This window comes from Ambystoma mexicanum, chromosome 5p (genome assembly GCF_040938575.1).
Source record: "Ambystoma mexicanum isolate Mex_15411 chromosome 5p, UKY_AmexF1_1, whole genome shotgun sequence".
NCBI classification, from domain to species: Eukaryota; Metazoa; Chordata; class Amphibia; order Caudata; family Ambystomatidae; genus Ambystoma; species Ambystoma mexicanum.
In genome coordinates, this window is record NC_090930.1 from 46,457,130 (window position 1) to 46,484,406 (window position 27,277).

Genomic DNA, 27,277 nt, shown 5'->3' on the forward strand with positions numbered 1-27,277 from the left:
GTTCTTAGGAACCAAGCTATGTGGATGCCTCCATGTTGGCTGGCAATACAATAAAGTAGTTCCCAAGCACATTGTTTTTCATGGTGTATGAGCCTGGCGCCATAGGCGCCAGGACTGGCCCCATGAGGGCTTTTGAAGTGGATGCCAGGCTCTAGAGGCCCGAGTCCTGACTCCACCTGGCCAATGAGTTTGCCAGAGGGGGTTTTGGCGAGGGTCGTGACACTGACAGACAGCACCACAGCCATGTATTGCCTAAACAAACAAGGGGGCACACACTATCCAAGCTGTCCAAAAAACATTTGGATGTGGGCTCTCCAAACACAAGAGGTTTCTGTTGTCCCAACATGTTCCAGGGAAACTCAATCTTATGGCAGACGTGCTCAGCAGAGATTTCCCACAGCCCGTAGAATACGAATGGCGTCTGCACGAAGACCTTGTCTCCAATGTCTTCGCAGAATGGGTCTTCCCAGAGATCGACCTGTTTGCAACTCAGAAAGCCCAATGCCAAGACTACGCCTCCAGGTACCCCCAGAACCGCTCCAAGGGGAACAGACTCTGGATAACATGGTTGGGGAAATTTGTCCAGACTCATGGGAATCTCCCTTTGAGCCAAGTCTGTAAGACCTTACTTGCAAGACAGCCTTCCTAGTGGCTATCACTTCTACCAGAAGGGTTAGCGAACTACAGGCCCTTTCTGTTAAGGTGGGTCTACGCACTCATCCCATATTTGTGCCTAAATTCATCTTGACGTTCCATGTGAACCAATCGATCGAACTACCCACTTTCTTCCAGAATCCCGCTAGCATGGCCAAAAGAAGCCTACACACACTAGATGTGTGCAGGGCAGTCATGTTCTACCTGGAAAGAACGAAACCACTGAGGAAAACAAACCAGTTTTCTGTTTCAGTGGCAGCTGGCAGAGGAGGGGATCCTGTCTCTAAATCGGCTATCTCAAGGTGGATTGTCAAATGCATCACTGTTACCCTCTTGCTAAGAGAGAACTGCCCTTCAAGCCTAGAGCACACACTACTGCCCTGGGCCTTCCATGGCGTTCATTGCATATGTTCCCCTCTAGTCCATTTGCAAAGCGGCAACCTGGAGTTCTGTACACACCTTTACAAATCAAAATTGCCTAGACACTCATTCTAGATCTGACTCTCAGGTGGGGAAAGCAATATTGGGACATCTTTTCTCTACTGTTCCTTCTCATAACCCACCTCCAACTCCGGGTACTGCTCACTAGTCTTTGCACAGCATGTGATTCTAAGCAGATTAACAAGCATCAGAAGACATGCATTACTCACCGTAATAGCATTTCTGATGATTGTATCTGCTTAGATTCACATGCACCCTCCCTGCTTGGGTGGAAGGAACATGGACGTCTTACTACTTTCTCTCTTCATGTACTCGCTCACAATAGCCTGGGTCTGCCTCATAGCAGAAAAAATACAATCTGTGGGAACTGGGTGCGTGAGTGATTTTGGGTACACTACACGTCACGATAGGGATAGTATTAAAGACTCGCCTATGCTGACGTCCCCAAAAGACCAGACTCAATACTCTGCGGTTACCACTGGATGTCGGACCATATGCACAGCATGTGAATCTAAGCAGATAGAATCCTCAGAAATGCTATTATGGTGAGTAATGATGTCCTAGCAGTCCTTGAGTACAATACACAGATCCTGGGAAGGAAACAAAGAAGCAAAGAGATGTAAGAAGTGATCTCCAAAAAGTACACAATACAATAGAAGATGGGGTTCAATACCCCTCAGGAGAGGAAGTCAAGAAAGCAAAGTTCAGTATGTGAAGTTCTGGAAGCGAACTGAACAAACTGGTGAAGGAAATAGCCAAGGCCTATTTGAAGATTCAATGTTGAAAAGTAACCTTTTCGTTGGAAAGCTCTTTGCGTCCCAGAGAACTGAGTCATTCTCCTGGTCCATGGTTTTTTAGGATTAGGGGTACGGTCAGTATAGGTTCGTTTTGAGACGGAGGGCAGGCATGTGTTTTGGACTCTTACACCCAATGATAAGCATCCTAGTTTTAGTTGTTCGGTAGGGCAACCCTTGGATTAGGGAAAGTAAGGCCTTTTCTTCTTTATTTTGAATAAACACTGTTAAAAATGGTGAACCGTTGTCTGTCTGTCTCTCATCCTTCTTTCCCTCCACACTGCCCTCACCACCCAGATGACCGTTCTGGATGAAGCTAAATTGCCCATACTTATGATCTCAATGAAATCTCTCTGCTGGTCTGCTCCTTTGTCCATCAGTGACCGCACCCTCTACTTCATGTCCAATATGTATATAAGCTGGGACACCTTAACTTCCCTGCTTGCTGTCACCACGCCCTCCCTCCTTTTTTCCTTCCCACTCTTCTCGGTTTTCTACTTGTTATGCTACTCCTATGCTGAAGTTGAGCCACTTCTTGTTGTTCCCCAAGTGACGGTTATACAAATGCTTTAGCTACCATTACATAAGCCCCACCTCGTCTCCTATTCAACCTGTCCCTTCATTCAGGCATCTTTGCTACCTGCTTCACATCGGCCTCCTGTTTTACTAATCTTTAAAAGCCTTTGGGTGATCCTTGAAACCTTGCTAACGATCATGTGTCCCTCCTTCCCCAGTATCCAGTCTTTGAATTTCTATTTTTTTTTCAATATCATCTCTCATTCTGTAGAAATCGATAAATGTCTTTGACCCTCTTGCAGTGACAACAGGATCCAGTTTGTAACTGCTCTTATGTCATAATAGTCCGCCACTCCAATCGCATCTATATACTTCGCATCCTTGACGTCACGACTGCCGTCAGCGTCTGAACCACCCCTCTCTCTTCCAAACCATCTGACTTGTACATCAAAAGAGCAGCACTGGTCTGGATTTCTTCCTACTTCTTTGATAGATCGTTTTCCATCTCATGGAACTCTCCTCTTAACCCCTCCCAGTTGGAAAATATCTAGTCCTGGGACCACTGCACCCCACCATGTACACTTCCCTACTAACTCATTACTTACTTTGGCTTCTTCAACCATAACTTTGCTAGTGAAACCCTGACCCTGCCCCCCCCCCTCGTTTCACAGAACTCTCCCTTTGTATCTCAGGCATCTATCACTGTATATTGCAGAAGGTCCGCTCTTTGCCCACATAAGAATCCCCTACTTTTTGTTTGTTTTGTGATGCTCTATCCATTTTCCCTGAGTGAGTGCCACACAGGTTTTATGGGGACTCTACTCTTAAATATGTGTGGCTCCTCATAGCTCCCAAAGGTATGGTATACTGCCAATGTGACCACTAGTCTTGTTGGGTGAGTAATGTAACTCGGGCAGTTGTTCTCGTTGGCCACAGAGCAAGTCAAAAAGTGATTTTTTTATTTATTTATTTATTTATTTTTTTTTATTTTTTTTATTTCCCTTTGTTTTTTTTCTGGAGGCTCTCAAATTGGTGTCCATATTGTCCATTTGAGTAATCCAGTAGCTTTGTAATGCCCTTGTGGATTAGGGTAATTTCCTGATGCGAGCTCCAGCCAGGGGATTACACAGGTCTGGGTAGATGTGCCTGTGAGCGTCTTTATGGGATTCCTCAGAAATCAGGTTGTTCTGCCCTCCAATGTTTGTTTTTGACCAGCATGAATTGAATGACCACCAAATATTTGAATGGGTCTCTACGATCTGGTTTCGGTTTAAAATCTCAGTCTGCATCAGAACCTTCTCAATTTCTACGATTTGATCCGGAAGTTTTCATTTTTCGCCAGATTAGAACTCTGGATGGCCTCCAACTGACTTTGTTTGAACACCAACAAGACAGATTTTGGTCTTTGGCTCCAGGCAGGCCCGAGCGAAACTGAATCCGGCGTTCACGAGTTTTAGAATCTGAGACACCATCCAGGTTCAAACTAAGGTGAAAACGATTGGTGTTCAGTTGGAGGCCACTCTTGAGTTCTGAGGCACATGTCAATCAGCTGATCCAAAATTGTAATTATCAGCTGCACCTTCTCAAACATTCGCCCGTACGTTTCGGAAGAGAACCATGCCACCATAGCTCGAGCAACCATCACTTCGTGGTTCGATTATTGCAACTCGCCATTGAGAGGAGCGTCACGCTCATGCCTAAAAAAGTTTTGAATAAACAGAAATGTCATGTTCTACAAAACCATGCTATACGCATTGTCAAAAAGGAGATGTTAGCGAATCGTTCTAACCTCTCCATTCACCGACATAACCTTCACTGGCTCCCATTCAAGGAACAAATCCTGTTTAAGACAGGAACTATGGTTTACATGTATATCTGGGCAAGCTCGTGCTTATTTAAAATCATCCATTCCACAATACTGTCTGCCAACAAATTGCGCTTTAGTGGTAAGAAGCAGAGTATCTGCCCTGGTCATAGACTTACTAATGGACTTGGCAGAGCCTTTCCAGTAAAGGCAGCAATCTTTTGGAATGTTCTCCCCATTACCTTGAGGTTGCAAGAGGCACTACGAACTTTCAGAAAAGCCTTAAACGGATCTTAAAGTGATTCTCACCCCTTCCTGATTGTGCGCACTCCTTTTGTCTTGTTCCTTGATGGTCGTCCTGCCATGTGAGTGTTATGGGCACCCTGATGCCCACGGGCTAAACAAAAAGTATCAGAGGGGCAGTGGTCCAGGACAGTGCCAAGAAACCAAATTGTGAAGGGCTGCCTCTCGGATGACCAGAAGTAAGCTTCTGTTCTGAAGGCATTTGCATGTCTCTTCAACTACCAGGGCTTGTCTGCTTTGCTACTCATCTTTCTGGCATCAGACATAAGCTGGTGTGTGTATAGGGGCAAAGGTACCTGATGAGGACCCCCATACGGTAATCTGTGCTACACATGTGCTACATCTACCGAAATTGTATTACTCCCTTAAGCACAGCAACGCTTTAGTAAAGTAACTGTACCCCCCAATAGAACTGCACAAATGTGCCAAATTCACTTAATTCATTACCAGGCTTTTGCTGTGTGGATGACGTAACCTAAGCAGTACTTGCTATGTGCACCATAAACCCTTGAGTAGTAACGTGCAGCAGGAAGGCTGGAAGTACATCGTCTGCTCAAATGGTGCGCACAGTGCTTAATTATGACTACTCCTGCATCCTCATCGTGGAAGCAGGCAGGAGGCCTGTGCTGTTTAATGGAATCAAAAATCAAAAGTAGTGTCAATTCTGGTGCACAGGGGAATGGAAGGGAAGGGTATGCAAGCAACTCCACCAGGGGCGGTTATGTAAAATGCAGTTCTGTGATTTTCACTGGGACAGGGGAAGTCGTGTGCAGCCTGTGTCGGGCACGGTCCTTTTCATGATATGGAATCCTATTCTCCAGAATGACCTGCATGCACACAGCACACCATTTCCCATTTGCCACTAGCTAATTATTGACTAGTGGGAGTGCACGTTTTGAGCCCTGTAATTAAGATGCAGTACGAAAATGTCAACATTGGTCAAGTTGTTTTTTAAGCTTCCCAAACCGTTCTGATGGATTGGGAAGGATACAGGGATTAAAATGTGTGGCTTTCAAGGTTCAGTCGAGGTTGGTGAAAAGCTTCTATTGATATTTCAGAAGTAACTGTTCAAAGTAGCTGAAAGCAGTGGCTGCTTGCCTTCACAAGTAAAGGGAGGGCCATTGTATGCGATCCTCCCCCTTGGCTCTTAGTTGATTTACTATTTGCAGCAGGGACTGCAGCAGCTTTGCCAGAAGTGTTTCTCCAACCCTGTTATCAAACTGCAGTGTAACGTGAGCTATGCCAGCATTCTTCCTGCAAAAGTCTCAAATGAAACTGCTGAGCAGGAGTTGCTATGCAGGAGTTGCTGAGCGAAGACCATGCCAGGGTGCTGCAGGAATTTGAGCAGAGTAACGCAATGAATCAATTCTGTAATGGAGGCGTACCAGAAAATGGCAAGCTCAGCCTTTAATGCCTGTGTACCTGGGGATAGAACTGATGCCCGAGTCCTTGTAACCTTGGACAGCTATGAGACCTCTGCCTGCATAACGGGTTTAATGTTGGGGACACACGCCACTGGGACGGACGAGCCATCAAAATAATGTTAACTGCGCTTTCCTCTGCTCTCGGAGTCTGTTAAATACATGTAACTGAATGGGCGGCTGTTCTTTTCTCAGGACACAGAGATCTAGTTCTGATGCCGGGGTATTGGCCGAAGCATATCATTATGCCCTTACGGAAAGGTGTCTGTAACCTGAGCATTTAAGGGATGTGTAATCATTGGTCCATCTCCGCTCTCTGAACCAGAGCCATTTGTCCACTGTCCAAAGTCTCGCCCATAAGGAGCTGTGCTGTCTGGAGTTCTACTATAGTAAGCAACTCCTTTCTCGCATTTTGTCAACCTTCACCAGTAACCATTGCCCAATCCGCATGACTACCAGGTTGGTGCCCGAGCAGCAGCAGGGTTCTTCTTTTTAATTATTTTTCTTGGCACATTGACCTGGGTATTTGTGCTGTATGCTAGTCTTTTTGACATGTGCGAGCATTACCCCACCCTCGTTGGCACATTAAATCACATTACGCACAGCATCCTGAAATATATGAGCAGCACCTATAAGCCATTAGCAACACGATGGGGAGGGAATATGGACGGTGCTGTGTAATGTAGCGTCTGTTTCTTATTTCATTTCATGCTACCATACTGTACTTTGATTGGCAGGGGCACTCTTGGTACAGGTTCCCATTTAATTTGCTTGCCCGGGCAAATTATTTATTGTAGCCAGACTTCCCGGTGGGGTACCTTGTCACAGGAGAGGCAGTGCTTTTAACCCGCTTGAAGCACTCAGTACAACTGTTACTTTAAGCTTATTCCTTTGGAAACTTCTGCTGTTTGGTCTAGTGGAGAGAGATCCTTCCCCCGCTCTAATAGCCACTGTAGAGGCTACGGATTGGCAACCAGGCTTGCGTTCTCACTCAGCATATGTTGGAAATGGCTGGTATACATCTGCAAGTTTACCTGCCACCAGTGTAGATTGTGTAAGAACACACAGAGCCCCTGGAGACTGCCCCTGGGTGGGAGCGGTGCACATTTTAAGTCACCATAACAATGGTCTACTGCAGAACCGGTAGGTGGGTGGAATGTGTGTGCGCATGGGATGCGAGGTAGGGGGCGGGCAGGCTGTGTGGGGGGAAAATGTAAAATGCTCATTAAAAACAAAATGCCATTCAGGTCAATGTTTTGGAGGATGTCAGAGTAGCCGACCCGGTGTGATAGACCACACTATTTAATTTCACTGGAGAACCAAGCGTCAACATTTTACTCTAAATATGATACTATTATCGGTGGTGATTTTAATTCACAATGTATTGGATCACCAGTGTATTATAAAGACCATAAACAGGTAAATTCAAACAGCTTTAAGAGAGGAACTATATTTCGGGATTATTTCGATGACTGGGGTATGTCATTTGTGAAGTTTGATATGGATTCAAACAAATATACCTGGAAAAGGGGCAATATTACTTCAATGATTGATTTTTTTTGTGTATCTGATTCGTTGCTATCATGCATTGATGCTGTTACAATTGGGGATATAATCTATAGCGATCATGCTCCCATTACCATTAATACTTCTATTGTTACGAATCAATGGCATGTTAATCAGTGTATGCATGCCATTGAGATTAAAAGAGAAAATATATCTCTTAGATGGAATCCTACCTTATGCAAGAGACTAGTAGAGAATGTATCAAATCATCTAAAACATGTGGTCAATTTTCTAATGCCGGAATTATATTCTATAGAATATTTAAATCAGATGATCAATGATAGCATTAAAGAAGCTCTTAATAAATTTGGAATAAAACAAGCTTCTTTTGTGACAAATCACAAACATAGATTTAATTATAAGATTAAAATACTGAAAAAAACTAGAAATCGCGATATACGAAGGCTTGAATTAGCGAAACTTCCTGATAAACTTTATTCATTAAAAAAGAAGAGTATAGTCCAAGAATACAAATTTAAAGTGAAGGGAGTACACATAGAGCAATACAACAAAGAAAATTGTGATATGATCAAAGCTATTTGTAGTAGAAATTCCCGCGATATTTGGGCTGCCCTTAAAAAAGGGGATATGACGGATATACGTAATGGATCTATAATTAACGCTGAAACTTGGACAGCTTATGTTAAACAAAAATATGAACTACCAGTTCGTTTTGTTAAAAACCAAGATGATGTAGAGCTATCAAACACTGACATAAAATTTGTATGGACTACCTCTGATATTATGTGGGCTATCAAAAAATTATCTAATTCTCGTGCCCCTGGCCCCAATGGGATCCCATCTTGCGTATATCGGTCCGATCCGATTTTCTGGAGTATGATCTTAAAAATTAAGTTTGACGATATTTTAATGAGTGGCACTATTCCGTCTTCATGGGTCACTTCCATTCTTATCCCATTGTATAAAAAAGGTGATCCTAGATTGCCCGAGAATTATAGACTGATATCGTTAACAGATGCGGCGGCAAAGGTGTTCGCTATTTTAGTTATCTATGAGCTTGATAAACATCTAGCAACTTATAAGACCTATTCGAAATGCCAAGTGGGATTTAGACGACAAATGGGAACAACCCTAAATGCCACTATAATGAAACATCTGATTGCCGGAGTGAATAATAATGAATTGAGCACAATCTACATTGCGTCCATTGACATGTCTTCTGCGTTTGACACTGTTGTGCGGAATGTATTATGGACCAAAATGCGTAAGTTGGGAATTCCGGAATATCTGATTTATTGGATTAAGAAATTCCATACCAATACATCTAGTAGAATTCGTCTAACTCAGGGTGGTTCCCTAACTGAATCTGTGCAACTTCATCTTGGTTTAAAACAGGGCTGCAATTTTGCTGCACTACTGTTCAATCTTTATCTCTCTGATATAGATAAACTTTGGGAATCCACTCTGATGTTACCAGCAAGGCTATGCTCACTAAGAATACACTGGCTAGCCTTTGCAGATGACCTTATCTTTTTTGATCTAACTCCTGCTGGTCTTCAAGCTAAGATAAATACATTCATAAAGTTTGCGTATGAACATAATCTACAACCTAATTCATCCAAGACATGCATAATGATTTTTAAATCAAATAAGAAACTTAAGAAGTTCAACTGGAATATGGGGGGGACTCGTTTGTGCGAATTACAAGAATCCATTTACTTAGGATATCGTTTGAGCAATGTGAATAGTATAAAGTCATGGGTGGAATATCTAAAGTTGAAAGCCAGACCACTCTTAAGTCAGATGAAATTTATCTTTTATAAGTTGTGTAAGTTTTCAATGACTCCGTTATTAGAGTTTCTTACATTAAAGGTTGAGCCAATTCTTTTATACGCGATGGATATTTATGTTGGTAATTTGTACAAGCAACTTGATTCCATACAGGGTACTTTAGTGAAGAGAGCTTTATGTTTATCTATATCAATCCCGAACTGTGTTATTAGACATGAGTTGGGATTGATTTCTTTATCTACTAGGTTTACCTGGCGGGCTCTCTCTAACTATTCCAAAATACTTAACTATCCTGATAATTCTTTATATCAGGATCTTTTTGAATTTACTAAGGGTTGCTCATCCAGTTCGTTTACTAGCTACCTTGAAACCATGGCTAAAATTTTAAATAATTTGGGCACTGATCGTGATGATTTGCTTATACGTCCTAACTATGTTAAACATAAATTATTTGCGTACGACTGGTGTAAAACTCTAGAGGAAATATCAAATTTGAATACCTATAAGGAATATGCAAAATTCCTACACAAAAGAGATGGCTGTTGTGATTATATAGCGTTATTTCCGTGTAATAAAACCAGAATGTATTATATGAGATTTAGATTAAATCAATTTCATACTCTCGAACGAACAAAATTCTGGGGAATTGCAGGAACTAACTCTGGCGCCACGAAGTGTCGATTTTCGAGGTGTAGTGAACAGAAGGAAACGCTAAAACATTTGATTTTAGAATGCCCATATTTTAGAGATGTACGGACTAAGCTTTTTCTACGATTTATAAATGTGAATTATGCAGATTGTATGATATCTCTTTGGACTCGACTGATGCAAGGAAACGAGAGATCATTAATCTTTGCCTTAGTAGAGTTCTTGAAAGTAATTGAGAAAGAGATTTTGTTATTTCAGTGTTAAATTTGTTTGTTATTGGGTTGCTTTCCTTTAAAAATTGTGTTAAAGCTTTGTTCTACTTTTATCAGTTTTATTGAGATGTTTTGCATTTTGTCTGGTTATTTGAAATTTTTGTTTGTAATAATGTGCTATTTTGTAAAGGTTCATTGAACTATATACAAATAAAAAAAAAAAAAAAAAAAAAAAAAAAAGAACCCACTGTTGGATCTTGCTGTGGTACTACTGGTAGTTGGCATCACTAATCCAGTAGTGACTGGTGGGCGTAGTTGACAGCAGCATGTGACCTCAGTGATGGACAGACCCAACATGAAGGCTCCCTAACTATTGAGTGTACCAGGCAGTGCGACATTCCTTTAGGACAAGTTTACCTGGGCCATGCCATTGGTGGCCGGTATCACTTGTAAACAGGTTTTGCCGCATCGGGTAACACTTTTGTTGAGCGAGTAGCCCTTGCAGTGGCAAACGCCCACCAGAGGCACTTCGGATGAGTTTAAAGTATGTAAAGAATAATGGAAATGGCTTAAGTTCATTTTGGAAGTTGTCTAATGGTGAAAATGTCCTCTACAGGCTTTGCAAGCAATGTGGCGAGTCCCACTTGTGTCATTGATCGTACCTTGGATTTGGTAACTTTTTACGGACACATTTGTGCCGGTGCTGTTTTACGTTGTTATTTCTCGGTACTTCTTAATGTCTAGCTTCTTATGGTCTCTGATCTAAATGGGAATTTGGAATGGTCTGCTTTTCTCTCAGCCTGCAACCATTGCTCATTCCAGAAGAGCATCTATTTGACATTTCCTAACTTTATCCACAGACAAACCTGCCCATCTTCAAAATGAAAGATTCCTGTGTCCGGAGACGCTACAGTGACTTTGAGTGGTTGAAGAATGAATTGGAAAGGGACAGCAAGGTGAGTGCCGTCCATACGGTTACTGTGATTCCTTCTCTGTACTGTAGAGTGCCGTTGTTTGCCACAGTCCTCTGCATTGGCACGTTCCATAGTCTGGCTATATCCTGAGAGAGGGTCCTTCATTACGGCTTTACAGTAGGACTTGTCTAGTGTTGGTTTGTGTAATAATGATAGTTGTAGACTACAAGGCACTATTCTTTTTCTGAATTCGTTCGTGTCTTCAAAATCAATTATTTGGGTTTTAATCGAATGTTGGTAAAAGTCTGGCTTCTAAGTTACTGTGTTTTTTTCCAAACCGGACTGACGTAGGTCTGTGCTATTGAAAAGGATCGGGGTGTTCCATTTCTGTGAGACCTATGTCGTTCCGAACTTTAAGAAAAGAAAGTTGTGATTGGCAGAGCCAAACAGCACTCCTTGTTTACACAGTAGCAAAACGAGAACGGCAGTGGCTGTGCTCGATAGTCTTTTGTTTTGAACAAGGAAACCAAACTCTGAGGACATGTAGGAAGCTGGGCGAAGTCAGTAAAATATTGATGTCAGTTGAGTTAAATCTGCATGGCTTGGTTTAGCAAATTGTGATCTTGGGAGAGTAGCTAAGCAGGAAAATCTTTTCTTTTCAGGGAGACCACTTCTACAAACCTAGTATACTAGTCCCTTTTTTTATCAAGAGTGTACATCGCGAATGAGGTGTGGGTCAGACCCTGCCCTCTGCTTGCTAGCCAATTCCTTCCCGCCTCCATTTGTAGTACCTCCTTTGCAGCAGCCCCCATGGGAGAAACCGGTCTGATGACATGGGCACTGCTTGCCAACCATGCATTGTCTTGCTGTGGGTCACACCTGTCTGCTTGAGACTTCTAGGCCTCTATTGTCTAGTAGGAGAGGACCGGCAGCTCATCTTGTCAAATCATAAGGGACGTGTTCTTAGAGGATCAGGGGAAGTGTTCCTCTTTTGAACAACCACATGTTTCTTTTTTTTTTAAAGTTTATTTAGTATCTCATCAAAGGAAATGGTGCACACTAAATGTTTTTGCCAAAAAAGCACTTCGGTGTGTTTTGTTGCCAAACAAGTACTTTCTTTAAATGAAATTTAATGGCAAAGTATAAAAAGCAAACCAAGTTTAGCTTTCTGTTAATCTTGAATTGCCAGCGTTGATCCTGCTTACAAAGAGCAGCATTGTTAAAGACTGCAAGAGTAGGAACATGTCTTGTTAATATCTGTGCCAAGACACTTCATGCCAATGCTTTTAAAAGCTAGTCCTTGCATATGTTTTTTGTGGAGTACAGCCATAATGGGACGATATGTATATTCTATGGCTTTTGGCAGGGAATTTCCCGAACTACTTTTGGCTCTTAACCAGTATACCGCAAAGTAGACAACTACTCCGCATATTTGCTAATCTTTGTGAAATTAACTACGTAGTGTGAATATTCTCACAGCTTGCCGAAACCATTCCAGGGACACCTCTGTTCAGAGAAACTCTCAAATGGCCACTTGCAGCGTCGTATGCCTGGTATAATCTTGCATGCTCAGGTGGAGCTATCGAGCACTTCAATAGTTGTCAATCTCGCTATGGTCCTGTTTAGTTTGTGATACTCCCGATTGCTGTCTGTTTCGGCCACACACATTATTTCTTGGAGGTAAGGGAATGGCCATCCTGCCAGCAGTTAACTTGATGGTGGTCTTACTGGGTGCTTTCTGATTGGAGAAATTACAATTCCACAGACCTCAAGATCTGAGTAGGCTCTTTAGTCACTTCAGTGGATATGCTTCGAAGTTCTATTTTGGAGAACGAATCGGTTCCTGGGTATCTGGCATAGCTAGTAAGTAGTAGCCACTCCTGGAGAACCAAGGGGCTATAACAATACATTGGATCTCATGTGAATGTAAGATATTGTTCTGCCCATTATATATGAAACAATATGCTTGTCTTCTGAAGTGTCCTAATGCTCTTTTACAGGTTTCCAAACACAGATTTAATATCCCATTGTTTTTTTTTTGTTTGTATGGTGCTAGTTGGTGTTGAGAACCAGGCTTTTCTAAACTGCATGCAGGAGCTAAATGGCTCCCAGAAAATTAGATCTTGCATTTTGAAACCCTCTATCCTAAGGGGAAGACGGGGTTCCAACCTAAAGCTAGAACACACTTTCGCAGTGTAGCAATGGCAGAGAAGCCTTTGCTTCATTCAAAAGAGGGCAGAAGGTACAGTTAGTCCTAGTAGGTAAACCAAGAGAAAAGTGTACCCAAAAATAGTAAAACATATACACCTTAGAATTATACATGATTCAACTATCCGTTCATGTATCCACTTTTGGTAAGGCACACCAAAACATAGTCATGTTATCTTGCATTTGTATATGGCCTCTATCCATAGTTTATTTGCCTGTCAGGGCAGGCAAAAGAGGGATATGATAGAAAATGTGGTGGTACGGAGGAGCAAAGTCAGGTGGATGGTTGTGACGAGGGCAAGGAATCAAAGATGCTCAGGAAGGCTTGAGAAGAAAAAGGTGGCAAAGCTATGTGTACAATTGGACCACATTTATCGAGGGACTCTACAGTATTCTGTGGGGCACAGCGCCGATAGGAGAGATGGCTGGAGAATGTGTTCTCTGCGCCAGGGGGTCTGTCTGGCATTTACCCTCTGCATGGTGATCTTCGTCATTTTGAAGCCATGCCCAAGAAAACAGACTGCAAAGCCATTCGAATGGATTGTTTCCTCCCACATATTCCTCATCCTATGATATCTGTATCTAGCTTGATCTGCTTTGGATTTTTCTTTCTCTTCTCGGCACAGGGTGTTGTGCGTCGACTTTGTATAATAATAATAAAAAAATGTCTTCCAAAAGCACGAGTAATTTGTTGGCCCTTTGGGCCCTCCTATCTCGGTTGACGTCATTGTCAATTACATATACCACGTGAAGCTCCCGTTGGCTTCAGAAATTGGGTCTTCCCATGAGTCGCGAGATTTGACTCCCCGTAAAATAAGATCGAAGAAACTATTTCGCCCCAGGCACTCCTCATCCTCAGAAAAAGTCGAAGAAAAGGCATCGTAGATCACCCTGTTCTTCCTCCCAAGACTCGTCTCAGGAAAGAAGCATAACTTGCCCGACTAAATCCTTGACGAAGGATGAGTGGGAGCATTTCTGTAAGCAAATGTTTAAAATCTTCGAGAATGAGGCCTCGTCGTCCTCGAAGTATAAAGGAAGTAGCCATGCTCCAGTCGAAGACTAGCATAAAGCCAAAGCAAAGACCTGCACGCTCTCTGGCCATAAGCCTTAAACACCTCGAGACACTTGGAGTACTCAATGAGAAATCGTCAAACTTTGTCGGTCGAGTTCCTCTAAACACACGTCGAAGACTAAATTGCCGATTCCATCGACTCCTCGTCCGTCAACACCTTTGACGCCAAAGTCATTGATAGTAGCCAAGTTGAAAACATCGACACCAGCAGTCAAAGACTTTACCTCCAAAAACCTTTGGAAAGGGAAAATATCTATAAACCCTTACTAAAAAGACTTTCAAGTCTCTAATCTGAGGGATATGAAGCGACTGCACCTTTTGGCCTTCAATTAGATTCTGGCAAAGGCCTGTGGATAAGGCCTCTTGCACCTCTGATGACCCACCCACTTGCCGCAACAGCCACGACCCCAACAAGGAGCAGCGTGTCCCCCGCTGCCATCATGGTGCAGGCGGCCTCGTCCGGAATCGACAACGAAATGGAGCCTCGCTTCACCATAGCAATGAGCAACACAACTGGGCCTAAAACAGCTGATTGGCGCTCTGCGCCTGCCAGCCCTTCCTCTCTGACTTTAAAGGGAGAGGAGGCACACCGCCAGGCAAAGCCGCTTCCTGGCAAAGGCCTGTGGATAAGGCCTGGCCACCACCACTCAAGGAAAGGTGCTGCCACCAGACGTTGCTTCCCCCAAGTTCTCCACCAGTATTAGGAACAAGCAACTTCGCGCACGCAGCCCCCCCACGCCAACTCTATATTGTTACTCCAAATGTTGTAGCCAGGAATGCCCGCTTAAGAGCGAGGCTCATGCCTAGTTAACCTCATGTGCACCTGACGGCGGCCTGCCTCTAGCCCCTGTAACATCATTGTCATGCCTCTAACACTGCGGCCCCAGACAGTGTCTCATACTTTGCTTGCAAGCAGAAGCCATTCACCCAATCCGCGGCGCATGCCGCATCCCACAGGATCCTTCATGCCGCAGCAGCACACCTTTACGGCACCTACTGTTGCAGCACCACCTTTCTGGAGCGCCATTACCAAGGGTCCAGGTCCACTGGCTCCCTCTACTCGTGCGCCGACAGGGCTGCCGCCGCCTTAATCTGCCCATTCGGCGAGCCATACTGCTGCTCTATGGCAAGCCTTTCATACCCTTTTTAACGACAGCCGTCCACCGACACTGCCTGCTCATTTACCTCGCACTGTACCTATGTTTGTCTCGCAGCAATCAATGCTTTTACATGCTGTATCTATCTTTGCCCTGCGTTGTACCTGGCCCTGCTGCCCAGTTAACATTACTGCCTGTGCATGCCGTGTCTGATCATTTTCTCTGCACTGTACCTAGCCTTGTCGCCCAGTCACTTCTGAAGCCTAATGCCACCATGTATTGCAACCAATCATGACTCAAAGGCCACCCCGTCCCTATCTGGAGACACCCCCATCAAATGCGCTCTGGTTAACTCGCGCTCCCTGCTAGCACACTCGTCGGATGTGCACGACCTCATCACCCAGGAAAATCTAGATCGTCTCTTCCTCTGCGAGACATGGCTTAAGGAATCCTCTGGCCCTTCCCTATCCCTTGCTATTCCCATCCTCCCTCCTCCCCCCGGATACACCATATTTAGCCAAGACCGGTTGGATCAAAGGGGTGGTGGAGTCGCTGTCATCTCTAAGGACACACTTGACATCAGACAGATTGAAGGGGAACTGGGCCACAACTGTTACTACCTCCTACTTAAACTTGGGCTCACACCCAATTGCACTATCACTCTCCATGTGGTCTACGGCCCACCAGGCCCTACCTCCGACTTCCATGACTCCCTTATTCATGCTCTGAGAAACTCAAACACGCCTCCAAAGCCCTGCTTCTGGGTGACCTTAACTTAGGTCTTAATGACCCCAAAGATGCCAAAGCCCTAGCCCTTCAGAAAGCCCTATCCACCCTTGGGTTCGCACATGCTATATCACAGCCTACCCATGCCAAAGGTTGCACGCCCGACTGGGTGTCCCACCATAACTGCTCACTCCTGGTCTCTGACATCTCACCCATCCCGTGGTCGGACCATTTTTGATCAAATTTGACCTTCACGCGTCCAAAGGTCCTCCCAAATCCACTACCCCTCTTCCTGCCGCCTTTGCGAGAAGGTCACCAAACTCACTAAGGAGAACATTTCTCCCCATCTTGCTGTTCCCGCGCTCTAGCCTCTGTCCCAGAATGACCCAGATATTCTGGCCCATGCCTTCAATCAGACCATCACCTTGGCTGTCAACACGGTTGCTCCACTCACCCTTAAAAAAGCGAAGAAAGTAAAGCATTCTAATGCTTGGTTCACCCAAGAACTCCTAGTATTTCGCTCCAAAAAAAAGGGTAGCCTTGGCCACTTGGAAAAAAAGCCCCAACAACGTCACCAAAGCAGCCTACAAGGATCTCTCCAGAGACTATAAAAAGACTATAAAAACGCCATCATTCAGACCAAGGCCGCCTCATTCAACACCAGGATTGAAAATGCCAAATCGGGGACCAGAGAAATATTTGCCATATTCAGAGAGCTGGAGGCTCTGGCGCCCCCTCCACCGACCATGAAAGATGAGTCATGGTGTAATAAAATTCAAGCCTAGTTAGATGAACTAGATTCCTTACACACCAAGATTCTAGCTCACCAAAAAGCCCTATCCAATTTCCTAGATGTCTATTGCCACACCAGCCACCTCCCCTAACCAAATCCCTGTGTTTGATTTTAAGGAGATGTCTGAACTAAGTCGCCACCCTCCTCAATTCCATCAAACCCTCTAATTGCAAAGGGGACGCCTGCCCAGCTCAGGTCATCAAACACGGTGCCCCTTCCCTGACCCCACTTATCACCGCCTTCATTAAATCCTCTTTCCAGACTGGACATGCTCCATCTGGACTAAAAGAAGCCTGGGTGAGACCGCTCCTTTTTAAAAAAAAAAAAAAAAAAAAAAAACAAAACCTCGACCCATCGATCCCAGGTAATTATAGGCCAATCGCCACTGTGCCGTTTTGCTAAAAAATTTGGACAAAGCAGCCTCCCTGCAAGTGCAAAAATTGAGGACAACCACCTCCTTGGTCTCAGGCAGTCCGGTTTCCGGCCCAGGCATGGGACGGAATCAGCATTGCTTGACCTAAAAAAAAAAAAAACAAATGGATAACGCTCCTTCTGCTCCTGGACCTCTCCGGTGCCTTTACCATAACACCCTATGCCACCACCTCGCTAACGCAGCCAACGTCTCCCCGAGGGCCTGTGCAATGATAACTTCCTTCCCACAGGAAAGAGTGATGAAGGTTTACCCGGAAACCTTGTGCTAACCCTAGTCTCAAGTGTGGAGTCCCACAGGGTTTCTGCATAGCTCCCACACACTATAACCTCTTTACACAACCTCTGTTCAAGATCCTTGACGCACTGAGCATCGCATACACTAACTATGCTGATGACACTCTGGTGCTCATCCCCCCTCTCGGGGGACTACCATTCTGACCTTAACACCCTCAACTCTATCTACTCTACAATCCAATCGTGGATGGCAGAAAACTGGTTATGCCTCAACAGTGAGAAGACCGAACTTCTACTAATTAGGTCCCCGTCCACATTGGGTAAACTGGATGAACATCACTCCTTAACAGTTGATAACGTCCCTATCGTTGTAGCCAAAACCATAAAAACACTGGGCGTCTACATTGAACCTGATCTTTCCATGAACAGACAGGTCAACGCAGTAGCCGCCACTTCAGCCTACCACTCTAAACTTCTCACTGCAGCTAGACCTTTCCTTTCCCAACTTAACTGCCTCACCATTGCTAGGGCGATTATAGGGTCAAGGCTTGACTACTGTAATGCCCCCTTCGCTGGCACTTCCCAAAAGAACCGGACCAAACTACAATTAGTACAGAACAGTGCCCTGAGGACTGCAACTGGCATCTCCAGACAAGATCACATCTCTGAGGTCAGGAGGAAAGAATTACTTTCAGGACACTAGCATTGACGCACATATGTCTTCACGGCCTTGCCCCACCCTATCTAGCTCAAAGAATCTCCCTCCACACCCCCTCCAGATCCACCAGAGCTGCCTATACCAACAGAATTGCTGTCCCTTTCACCCGCGTGTATGCCATTTGCTGTTTATGCTGTATACACTCAAGTATGCCTTTCTGCTGTTTTTGTTAAACCTGTAACTACAACAAAGCTCTCTGTACCAAGCTCTTTGCTGGGGCTGCTTTCGTGTAACCTTGAATCAAGCCTTCTTAAGTTGTCTCATAGCGCATCGATGCCCGTGGGCTGCAGTGTGCTTTACAAATAAATTAATTCAGAGGTGAATATCCCTAATGTTCCAGACTGTTTTATCCCAGATGAAACCATTATCGGGGAATTGCACGATTCTTTACAAACCGCTAGTGGGATCGATACCTCTCCTGAATTAGATTTTGGGAAACCAGATCCAGCTGAACAGGCTGATGCACCCTACAGAAGTCTGATGACTAAGGTTATAGACTTTTTAGGTTGGACTATACCGCTCTACCATTTGAGCAGGATGAGCTCACCGATCTGTTGGACAAGGGTCCACAAAATGACCCGATACCTTTCATGTAGCACTACAGCGAAAGGTAATGACAAACTGGGATTCCAAAGTCTAGTCCTGCAGAAAATGGAATTTTCACCAGGAAATGCAGGCCATCCTGTAGCGACCCAAGCTACCTGTCTAAACATCCAACACCTGAAAGCTTAGTGGTTCAGGTAGCTACACCCGCCTATAAGCAAGCTGTGTACTCTACTATCCCTCCAGATAGGCATTATAAACGGGTTGATACCTGGGCAAAAAGGGTCTTTTCTGCGGGTAACATGGCCTTAATCTGCTAACTTGATCTGTGCATTAGCAAAACATACATTCACCCCATGGGACTGCATAGTGATGGCGGCTGATCACATCCCTAAAGGTGAGGAAAGAAACTGCTTCTTGAACCTGATATGGGATGGTAAGGAGGCCATGTGCGAGCCTCTGCAATCTGGTCTGGACACTGCTTACAGTATCGACAGGGCCATGGTGGAAAGCACTGTCAGCCGCAGATTTGCATGGTTGAGGAAGTCTGGGTTTGCAACCTATGTAGAATCTCCTCAACATGCCCTTTGACAGCTCACTTATTTGGTAATAAGGTTGACGAAAGCCTTGAGAAGCTGCAGACTTCAAAAGCGGTAGCCAAGTCCCTAGGTGCTGCTATCGGGCAGCAACAGCCTTTTCACCCCAGCAGATCATCTTGGATGGGTAGGTACTTTTGTTACTTCTCAGTTGGAAGAGCGAGAGGACAGGCTGGTCAAAGGGGTCCAAGAGGATTCCCTCGTGGTGGACAAGGGAGAGGTGCAGAGCCTGCCCAATCAGCTGCGTCTTTACCATCAGCCGCTTCAAAACATCTCTGGGGTCTTGACTCGCGACACCCTGGTGGGAGGCTGACTTTTGCAGCATCTGAAAGAATAGCGAGGTATTACTTCAGATGCATGGGCACTAGAAACGGCCCAAGATTACTGCCTCTCCTTCATATAAGAGACCTCGGGCTCATCCACCGGGAAGCCATACGCTAAATGTTCCAGACCCATACCTGTTGCAGGAAACTTTGACCCTGCTAGAGAGGTGCTATAGAACCATACCTGTGATGGAGAGGAACAAAGGATGGTATTCTCCCCATTTCCTAATCCTAAAGGACGGAAGACTGAGACCTTTCTTGGACTTGAGATACTTGAACAAGTTCCTCAGGAAGGACAAGGACACGTTCAAGATGGTCCCACTTTCTCAGATCCTCCAGCTCCAGGATTGGAGGGTATCATTGGACCTTCAGGATGCTTACTTTCATGTGCCAATCCATCACAAGCACATAAGGTACCGGAGGTTCGCCGTTGGCAGTTCGCGTTATCCGTTTCAAGTTCTGCCATTCGGGCTGACCTCCGCCTGAGGGTTTTCACCAAGTAAATGGCGGTGGTGGCAGCGAGTCCCAGGAGAGGTGGGGGATTCACGTCTACCCCTACCTGGACGATTGGTTGATCAGGTTATGTTCACCCGCAGAAGCCCTGGAACATCTCAGCGTAACCTTCCACTCCCTTCACAGACTAGGCTTCTCCCTCAATTACAAGAAGTCTCGAATGATACTATCTCAGACTCCAGTTCATTGGAACAGTCCTGGATGCATCCCTGGGAAAAGCCTTTCCACCAGAGGTGATGGCTAAAGACATTCTGCAGATGGTCACCAAATTCCAGAATGGCCATGGTCTTCCAGCCTTCGACTTTTTGAGGTTGCTAGGCCTCATGGCATTCTGCATTTTCCTGGTGCCAGAGGCTCGCCTGAGAATGAGATCCCTTCAATGGGCTCTCAGGACACAGTGGTCTCAATTCTCAGGCTGGATGTCGGATCTACTTCAGGTTCCGAGCAGGGTCACACAGGATCTCCTGTGGTGGGCCTGCAAGGACAACATTCTGAACAGAGAAACCTTTGGCAACCATGTCCGGAGATGACCGTAGTAACTGATGCCTCACTCATGGGGTGGGGATCACATGCAAACGATTTGACTATTGGCGGTTGCTGGTCTCCATCGGAGTCCAAACTACACAACAATCTTTTGGAGCCAAGAACAATCAGACTTGCGCTGAAGGCCTTTCTGCCCTCTGTTCGGGGAAAGCATTTCCTGATAATGACAGACAACACACTGGCCATGTACTACCTGAACAAGAGAGGTGGTGTAGGGTCGATAACTCTGTGCAGAGAGGCAACGCAGCTCTGGTTCTGGGCAATTCAAGAGGAATCTCCCCATCAACCATTCACCTAGCTGGAGAGGAGAACACAGTGGTGGGTGCTCTTGAGCAGGCAGAGCATGATCTCCCACGAGTGGGAACTAGCTCAGGAAGTCCTTCAAGAGATCTTCACCCTTTGGGGAACCCCTCAAGTGGATCTGTTCACGACCAGTGTCAACCCGGAAGTGTGAACTGTATTGCTCCAGGGAATTTCCCCCAAGAGAAGCTCTAGGAGACGCGTTCGTAGTGGACAGTTTTTTTCCATTCTTGTACGCGTTCTCCCAGTCAGTCCTTGCGTGATTAGGAGATTGTGAAAGTTCAGGAAATCCATGATGCCAATTGCCCCGGATTGGTCCAGTAGAACAACCTACTCGGACCTTCTGGACATGTCGATCTGCCCTCCAATATGTCGTCCACAAAGAGGACCTTCTCTCGCGAGAGGAAGGTCGGGACATCCGGGTTCTAGTTTCTGAAAGCTTGAGATAGGATTGGAACCTCCCGGATGATGTAATGGAGAGTTTGCTTTTGACCAGAAGGCCACCAACACAGTCCTTATACTGCTGCCGTTGGAACAAGTTCTGCAGCTCGTGTAAGGAGAATGGTGTAGATCCTTGTCAATGTGATGCACCTAAGGTGCTATATTTTTTTTAAATTATATTTGGCAAATCTGGGGCTCCAGGTTGGAGCAATTAAAGGTTACCTAGCCGCGCTTTCCATATTCCAGCGCACCTCGGAGGTTTCATATTTCAAAACACCCTTAATAATTAAGTTTCTGATGCTTGTTAATCTGTTTAGAATTACATGCTGTGCATATGATCCGACATCCAGTGGTAACCGCGGAGTATTGCATCTTGTCTTTCGGGGGACAGAAAGGGGACGTCGGCATAGTCGTGTCTGAAACACTATCCCTATCGTGACGTGTGTAGTACCCAAAATCCCTCACGCGCCGAGGTCCCTCAGATTGTTTTTTTCCGCCCAGATAACTGGTCGCCCTATAGCGGAGCTCTTCATGAGACATTGTTTATCTTGCCAAATTGTCGGTTTAATCCCTGGTAAGTCACTAAGCCTATCAAGAACATCTTCGAAGAAGACTACGGGGGAATCGTCTATGGCTGTGGGTTCCGGCGCCTAAGATCTGGCATTCGGACCTCCACGTGGTCGGGCCTTCTGGCCGGCCTACACAGTAGGGAGAGTGGGCTCGGGATTTGCCATACTGCCATGATGTCTTTCCTCTTTTCCACTTCTTTCCTTTTTGTTCTGGTCACCCTTCGCTTCTGCTATAGAAAGGACTCCATTTAGATTCTGCCCTGTCTGTAGGGTCAGATATCCGTGGAAAGACGAGCACACGTCTTGTAACGCTTGTCTCCCCCCTAGAGCACTAAAGCGGTGTTCAGCGTGTAAACTCCTAAACCTAAAACCCTTAAGGAGCGCCGGTTGAAGCGGTGGGCCGCGTATGGAATGTCACGCTTGGAGCCTCCCTCCCCTGCCGCGACACCAGCCGAAAGTGACAGGAGTACATCGGATGACCAAACGTCCAACGCAGACGTTATAGACTTTGAGGTGGACTATTCTAGAGCCGCCACGCCCACCCCCGACCCTTCCAGGCTCGACTCCGGTCCTGCTACAGGGACCACACCTGGAGACAGGGGCGTACAATCGCACCGCACAAAGCATACAACCCAAGCGCCCTCCTCGACGACTTCATCGAAGAAGGCGAAAGCGCCATGGGATCGATCTGATCCGAAGCCTGCAGCGCATGACGACTGGGCTTAACAAACATAACAATGGCGCTACTCCCTAAACTACACACGCCGACGTTTCTGAACAAGAAACTTCGACGGGTTCCAAAGTTTCCAAGGCCCGTGCAGGCCCGAAAACTACGAGTAGGCCTCTACCCGAGAAGCCATCATCGGAGGTGTTGTCTCCCTAAGATTCGGTGACTATCAGTAAGAGCATCAATAGGATTGCTACGGCGGTGGGCCTAGTACCGGTTCCGCCCACAGTTATGGGCCAATCCGCCGAAAGGTTTTCCACGGATTTGGAAGACGACCCCGAAGACTCTTAGGAAGAAAGCCAGGTACCCCTCTCAAGCACCCTGAGATCCTCTCAACGCCTTAGGGCGGAGGACCCGGTTCCTACTCAGCTGGGTCCATTTGGGTCATCCAGGTGGACCACGGAGCAATTCGAGGAGTGTATGGATTGGCTGGAGCAGTTTTTTAGGGCTTCTGATCAACCTCCGCCGAAAAAAGCTTGGGTAGACCCTAACCCTCAAACACAAGTTGCCCAACACCTAGATGTCCAACACTATGTTGACTATCAAGAAGATGTCCAGAAAGACACGTATAGAGACCTCTATACAGAAGAAGAGGAGGCTTCTTTTCTGGGCAATTATGGGGAAGATCAAGACGCAACGGACAACTGGGAAGACTCCCAGCAGGATGATCACAATTCTGATATTGTTTGCCTCGACTCTCCACCATCCACCCTGGTTCGACAAGCTCCCCCGGTGGATGATCAAATGGCGTTCAACAACATGTTGAAAAAAGCAGTGGAATCCTTTAAAATTGCCACGCTTTTGAAGCCTTGCCCGAACAAGATTTTGCTGAGGACATTATTAATGACAAGCCTTCAGCAAGCCAGTCTATCCCTCTCTTGCCCTCTGTAAAGAGACGGCTGGCCCCTTCCTTACTCACACCTGCTCAGACTAGGGCTGTGAACCCAAGGGTCAAAAAACCTTTCCGGCCCTCCCCCACCGACCCGCTTTATATCAAAGGGCACGCAATCCCAGACTCGCTGGTGGTGACCAACACTCGCAAGAGAGCAGGGGTTCCCCTTGCCACGGGAGAGTCACCCCCGGACAAGGAATCCAAAAGGTTGTATGCCTTAGGCAAACGGGTCACGTCAGCGGTGGCTTATACCGTCCGGATTGCCAATAACGCGACGTTACTGGTAATCTACGTCGACGCCCAATTGAACCTACTCCAGGAAGGCCTTCAGGAGGTTCCGGAACCAACCAGAGCCAAGCTTCTCGCCATTGTCCCGGAGGGCATACTTGCCAATCAGAATGTTGTAAAGAATACCCTGGACTCCGCAGAGACAGCAGGCAGGTCTCTCGCACAGGGTACTCTCCTAAAGAGACACGCGTGGCTGCGCACGTCGAGCTTCAGGCCCGAGACCCAGGCATCCATCATCATCATCAACCAACCCATCGAAGAGGGCAACCTCTTCGGGAAGGCCGTAGACGATGCGTTGGAGACGGCCAAGAAGGAGCACGTGACTATTGAATCGCTGCGCCAGATTTCCCAAAAACCCTCTTCACAGAGGGGCAGTAATTCTCTGCGGACCTTTCGAGGACAAGCCCGTGCCGCTCAAAATAATTTCGGCACGGGCAACTTCAACTCAAGTCAACCTGCTGCAAGCCCCACTTACTACCCCCAGAGGGGTCAGAAGCGCGGAAAGAATAGAGGCAGAGGCTCCAATTCCAGAGGAGCGTGAACTTCGGGTCAGAAATGACCACCAAGTTCGGTCCCCTCCAATGTCTCCCTGGTCGGGGGGCGATAACATCTTTCCTCAAGGCATGGGAGGGGATAACTTCAGACCAGTGGGTCTTAAAGACGGTCGCCCACAGTTACTGTGTGGAATTCGCCAGACCTCCACAGTTCAGACCGCCAAAACATCAACGCCTTTCACCGGAACATCTGCAGATCCTGATCCAAGAGGTGGAAGCGCTGCTGGGAAAGGACGCCATAGAAGCCGTCCCGATTCTTCAGGTAAACTAGGGTATCTATTCAGTGTACTTCCTTGTACCTGCGCCCAGCGAACAAGTTCATAAAGCACCAGAAGTTTCGCATGGTAACACTGCAAGAGGTGATCCCATTGCTAAAACAGGGGGATTTCATGACAACATTGGATCTGAAAGATGCATACTTTCATATTTCAATGCTGCCAGCGCACAGAAAATTCCTAAGGTTCGTGATTCAGGACAAACTGTACCAATTCAAAGTACTCCCCTTTGGCATAGCCTCAGCGCCAAGGGTGTTTACCACGGTCCTGGCAGTGGCAGCGGCACACCTGCGCAGACTTTCAGTTCCAGTTTACCCTTACCTCGACGATTGGCTCATCACGGGGGACTCGTTCGTTTGTTTTTCAAACACCCAAAAGACAGTAGACCTACTGTTCAGTCTGGGATTTTCTATCGACGAAAAGAAATCCAGCTTGGTCCTCAGCCAAGTAAAAACAGTTTCTGGGGGCTCTAATTCGTACGGAAAACGGTCTAGTCTTTCCTTCCAGCGAGAGAGTTCAGAACATGCTCTCTCAGGTTCCTCAGTATGTAGCCAGTCGAGAGGTGACGGTACGCAAGGCTATGCGTTTGCTAGGGATGATGGCGTCATGCATATACTTGGTTCCCCACGCGCGGCTGCGCATGCGTCCCATGCAAGAGTGGCTCAACAGCCAGTGGTGTCAGGCCAGCGGACAACAGGAAGATCTGTTAGTTGTCTCGCTAGCCCTCGTTCTCTCTCTGCAGTGGTGGTCGAGGGAGAACCTCTTGAAGGGGAAGACCTTCACCACTCCTGCAGTGGAAGCCACTCTCACGACAGACTCATCTCGCACAGGGTGGGGGGGGGGGGGGCCTCACCTGCTTCAACAGACAGCGCACAGAGTGTGGTCCCCTCAGGTAGCGTCCAACCATATAAACCTACTGGAGCTACTAGCAACTGCAAGGGAAGACCGTGCTGGTCCTAACCGGCAGCACAACAGCAATGTATTACCCCCCGCAACCCCCCCGACTCCCCTTCTGAACAAGGTAGTATACAAGATGCACCTGGAACCAGTCACCATGATTCTGGTGGCTCCCATGTGGGCCTGCCAACCTCGGTTTGCGCACATGATGGAAAAGTCCCTCTCCCCACCAGTCAAGCTGCCCTGCCTGTACGACATGTTGTCTCAGGACAGGGGGGAGACTCTGCACCCATGCCCACAAACTTTGAACTTGGCAGCCTGGCTCCTGAGGTCATAGAGTTTGGACATCTGCAACTCCCTCAAAGATGCATGGACCTACTGAGGGAGGCAAGAAAGCCTAACACACGTTATTGCTATGCCAGCAAATGGAAACGTTTTGTCATCTGGTGCAGTTCCAAAGGCGTCAATCCCACCGATTGCTCGCCTTCACACATTGTGTTATATCTAACCCATCTGTTGGACTCTGGGTTAGTCTTCAATTCCTTAAAGGTTCACCTAGCGGCGTTGTCAGCCTACACCACGTCACAGCAGAAGGTGTTGTGGTGGAAAATACCTGTGATTAAAGCCTTTATGGAAGGGGTTAAAATAATGTATCCCCCCATCACTCACCCAGCCCCTGGGTGGGATCTAAATGTGGTTTTAACTAGGCTCATGGGACCCCCTTTTGAGCCTATGCATAAAGCTAGTCTGAAAGACCGGACTTACAAGACAGCCTTTCTAGTAGCTATCACTTCTATCAGAAGAGTTGGCGAACTACAGGCCCCCTTTGTTACAGTCCACAAAGATAAGGTAGTTCTGCGCACTCATCCCAGATTTGCGCCGAAATTTATTTCGAAGTTCCATGTAAACCAGTCAATCGAACTACCCACGTTCTTCCAGAGACTTTCTAACCTGGCCGAAAGAAGCTTCACACACTAGATGTGCGCAGGGCAGTCCTGTTCTACATGGATAGAACTAAACCACTGAGGAAAACTAAACAATTTTTTGTTTCAGTGGCAGCTGGTAGAGAAGGGGATCCTGTCTCTAAATCAGCAATATCAAGGTGGATTGTCAAATGCATCACACTGTTACACTCTTGCAAAGAGAGAACTGTCCTTCAAGCCTAGAGCACATTCTACTCGAGGCACTGGGGCATCCATAGCATTCATTGCAAATGTTCCCCTAGAGTCCATTTGCAAAGCGACAACCTGGAGTTCTGTACACACCTTTACAAAACACTATTGCCTAGACACTCATTCTAGGTCTGATTCTCAGGTGGGACAAGCAGTACTAAGACATCTTTTTTCTACTTTTCCTTCTCACAACCCACCTCCAATTCCGGGTACTGCTCGCTAGTCTATGCACAGCATGTGATTCTAAGCAGATTAACAAGCATCAGAAGACATACATTACTTACCGTAAAAGCATTTGTGATGATTGTTTCTGCTTAGATTCACATGCGCCCTCCCTGC

The 27,277-nt window shown here is 46.2% G+C and overlaps 1 protein-coding gene across 1 annotated transcript in view; it reads left to right on the plus strand.

Annotated features, from left to right (window-relative positions):
• The window catches only part of SNX12 (sorting nexin 12), a 232,483-nt gene that overhangs the window by 115,879 nt on the left and 89,327 nt on the right, over positions 1–27,277 (plus strand). The window contains exon 2 of the mRNA XM_069612404.1: positions 10,972–11,067. Coding sequence (XP_069468505.1) covers positions 10,972–11,067 — 96 coding nt within the window. The remainder of the gene's footprint in view (positions 1–10,971; positions 11,068–27,277) is intronic.